Genomic DNA, 2,116 nt, shown 5'->3' with positions numbered 1-2,116 from the left:
TGTAATGTAATCAATTACATTTTATTGTAACTTTTTAACGCTTCAAATATCTTTTTTGCGTTCACGTTCGCTGTAATTTAAATACTATTTTCGGTAATCAGTTACAAATATATGTTTCCGAAAGAGTTAAAGTTATATAAATTCAAGTTGTTTACATAAAAAAAAAGAAAAAAAAACACGCTCAGTTGGGTTGAGCGTCACTCGTCTATGTTGCACCAACGTGGCAGCCGCGACGGCAGTCCACGCATCTTTCTAAAACTGCGCTACTTTGCAGGTTGGTGTATATAATAATGCCCGAACATTTAGAAAACTTGCCGTCGCTGCTGCCAATTGTGTTGTTGTTCACGATAAGGTGTAACCCACCCAATGGCGAAGGACCTTACGCGCCTTTTCGCAGAATTTTTCGCAGAATTTCGGGGTGAGATGAGGGCCGAGTGGAAATCGTTGAGGGAAAGGATAGAGAGGGACTTTCGCAATGAAATTCGTGACCTCAGTTCAGATATACGGGAAGTGAAGTCTAGTATGAATTTTATAAATGCTGAATTTGAGAACATGAAGAAGAAACTTGCAAGCGGAATCGAGACAGATTCTGCGTTAAAAAAAGAAAATGATGAGCTTCGAGCGAGGTATCACGCCCTTGAGGGGGATGTGAAAACAAACCGGATGAGCATTGTTCAATGTGAACAGCACTCTCGCGCCTACAACCTAGAAATCAAAGGAATGGCAGTTATTGAAAACGAGGATCTTCATGCAACTTTGTGCAAGCTTGGTGAACTAATTGACCAACCGATTGATAAACAAGATGTTGAAATCCGTCACCGAGTCCGCACACGGGAACTAAACAAGCAAAATATTATCGTGCAGTTCGTACTAAGAGAGAAACGCAAAACGTTGCTTTCAAAAGCCAGGAAAAAGCGACTCACGAACAAAGACTTCGGATTATCGACTGACGCCGCGGTCTTTGTAAACGAGCATTTGTGCCCGACCTTGAAGAAGCTACTTGGAAAAGCCACTGCAAAAAAGGGAGACGCGGGATGGAAATACGTGTAGGTGCGAAACAGTAAGATTTGGGCCCGTAGATCTGAAACCGCAGATATCGTATCGATAGAACACGACGGTGATCTCGACAAGATTTGTTAAGCCTAAATTGTAGGATAAGCGTTTTCCTTTTTATTGTTGTTTTTTCTGCTAGGAAATGGCAGACAACGATCTGTTTCTTCCGCAAGATATTTGTAACGAAACAAATAAAACAAGTAAACTCTTGAAATTTTTTCACCTGAATGCTAGATCAGCTAGATCTAAGATAGACGACCTTATGTTTCTTTTTGAGTCATGTAAATGCTCGTTCGATGTTATAATGTTCACGGAAACCTGATACAGAGATGAAACATTGTAATCATTTTCATCAAAATTGTGTTTCCGTGCGGGGGGGTGGTGTCGCTATGCTTGTTGCGAGTGATAATTTCGAAAATGTTCCTGAATACACATCTGTTACGGATGACTATGAAATACTGTGCATAAAACGGGACTTTTATATTTTTGCTGTTATATATCGTCCTCCCAGCGGGAATGTGGCACGATTTTTGACATTTCTAGATAAACTGCTGTGTCACGCAAACGAAAGCAAATATGTTTTTTTTATTGGTGGTGATTTAAATATTAATTTGTTAAAAAATAGCCGCAACGCGACCGACTTGTTATTATTGTTAATGACGAACAATTTTGTTAATGTAACTACTCATCATACACGCACTACACTTTCTACATCAACATTAATTGATCTTTTTATTACAAACTTTGAGAAGGAAAAGATCAAAGCTGGCGTAATTAGCTCAGATATTAGCGACCATATGCCCATATTTATGCTAGCTGACACAACACGAGAGGTACACAAGCGTGACACAAATTCTATGATTTTCCAAAACATTACACCACTTACACTAGATGCATTTAGGCAGAAATTATTAGCCACTGATTGGACCGATGTACTGAACTCAAAAGACGTGGAGAGTGCATATAACGCGTTTTTGGAAAAATTTAAACAGGTTTATTTTTCTTGTTTTCCAAATAAAACTATTAAACTTGCTCGAAATGGAGGAAAGCCTTGGATGACCAC

The 2,116-nt window shown here is 39.1% G+C and overlaps 1 protein-coding gene across 1 annotated transcript; it reads left to right on the top strand.

Annotated features, from left to right (window-relative positions):
* The first annotated feature begins 423 nt into the window (after nt 1-423).
* LOC115321692 lies at nt 424-1,050 on the top strand. Its single transcript, XM_040222250.1, has one exon. The coding sequence runs from the start codon at nt 424-426 to the stop codon at nt 1,048-1,050; it is 627 nt and encodes a 208-aa protein (XP_040078184.1).
* The last annotated feature ends 1,066 nt before the right edge of the window (nt 1,051-2,116 follow it).

The sequence above is a fragment of the Ixodes scapularis genome, unplaced genomic scaffold (genome assembly GCF_016920785.2).
Source record: "Ixodes scapularis isolate PalLabHiFi unplaced genomic scaffold, ASM1692078v2 PGA_scaffold5__190_contigs__length_132052651, whole genome shotgun sequence".
NCBI lineage: Eukaryota > Metazoa > Arthropoda > Arachnida > Ixodida > Ixodidae > Ixodes > Ixodes scapularis.
Note: the sequence above shows the minus strand (reverse complement) of the source record. Positions and strands in the feature narration are given on the sequence as shown.

What these genes read in the sequence shown, in the direction of transcription:
- LOC115321692 (XM_040222250.1), top strand. Translation starts at nt 424, where the DNA reads ATGAGGGCCGAGTGGAAATCGTTGAGGGAAAGGATAGAGAGGGACTTT.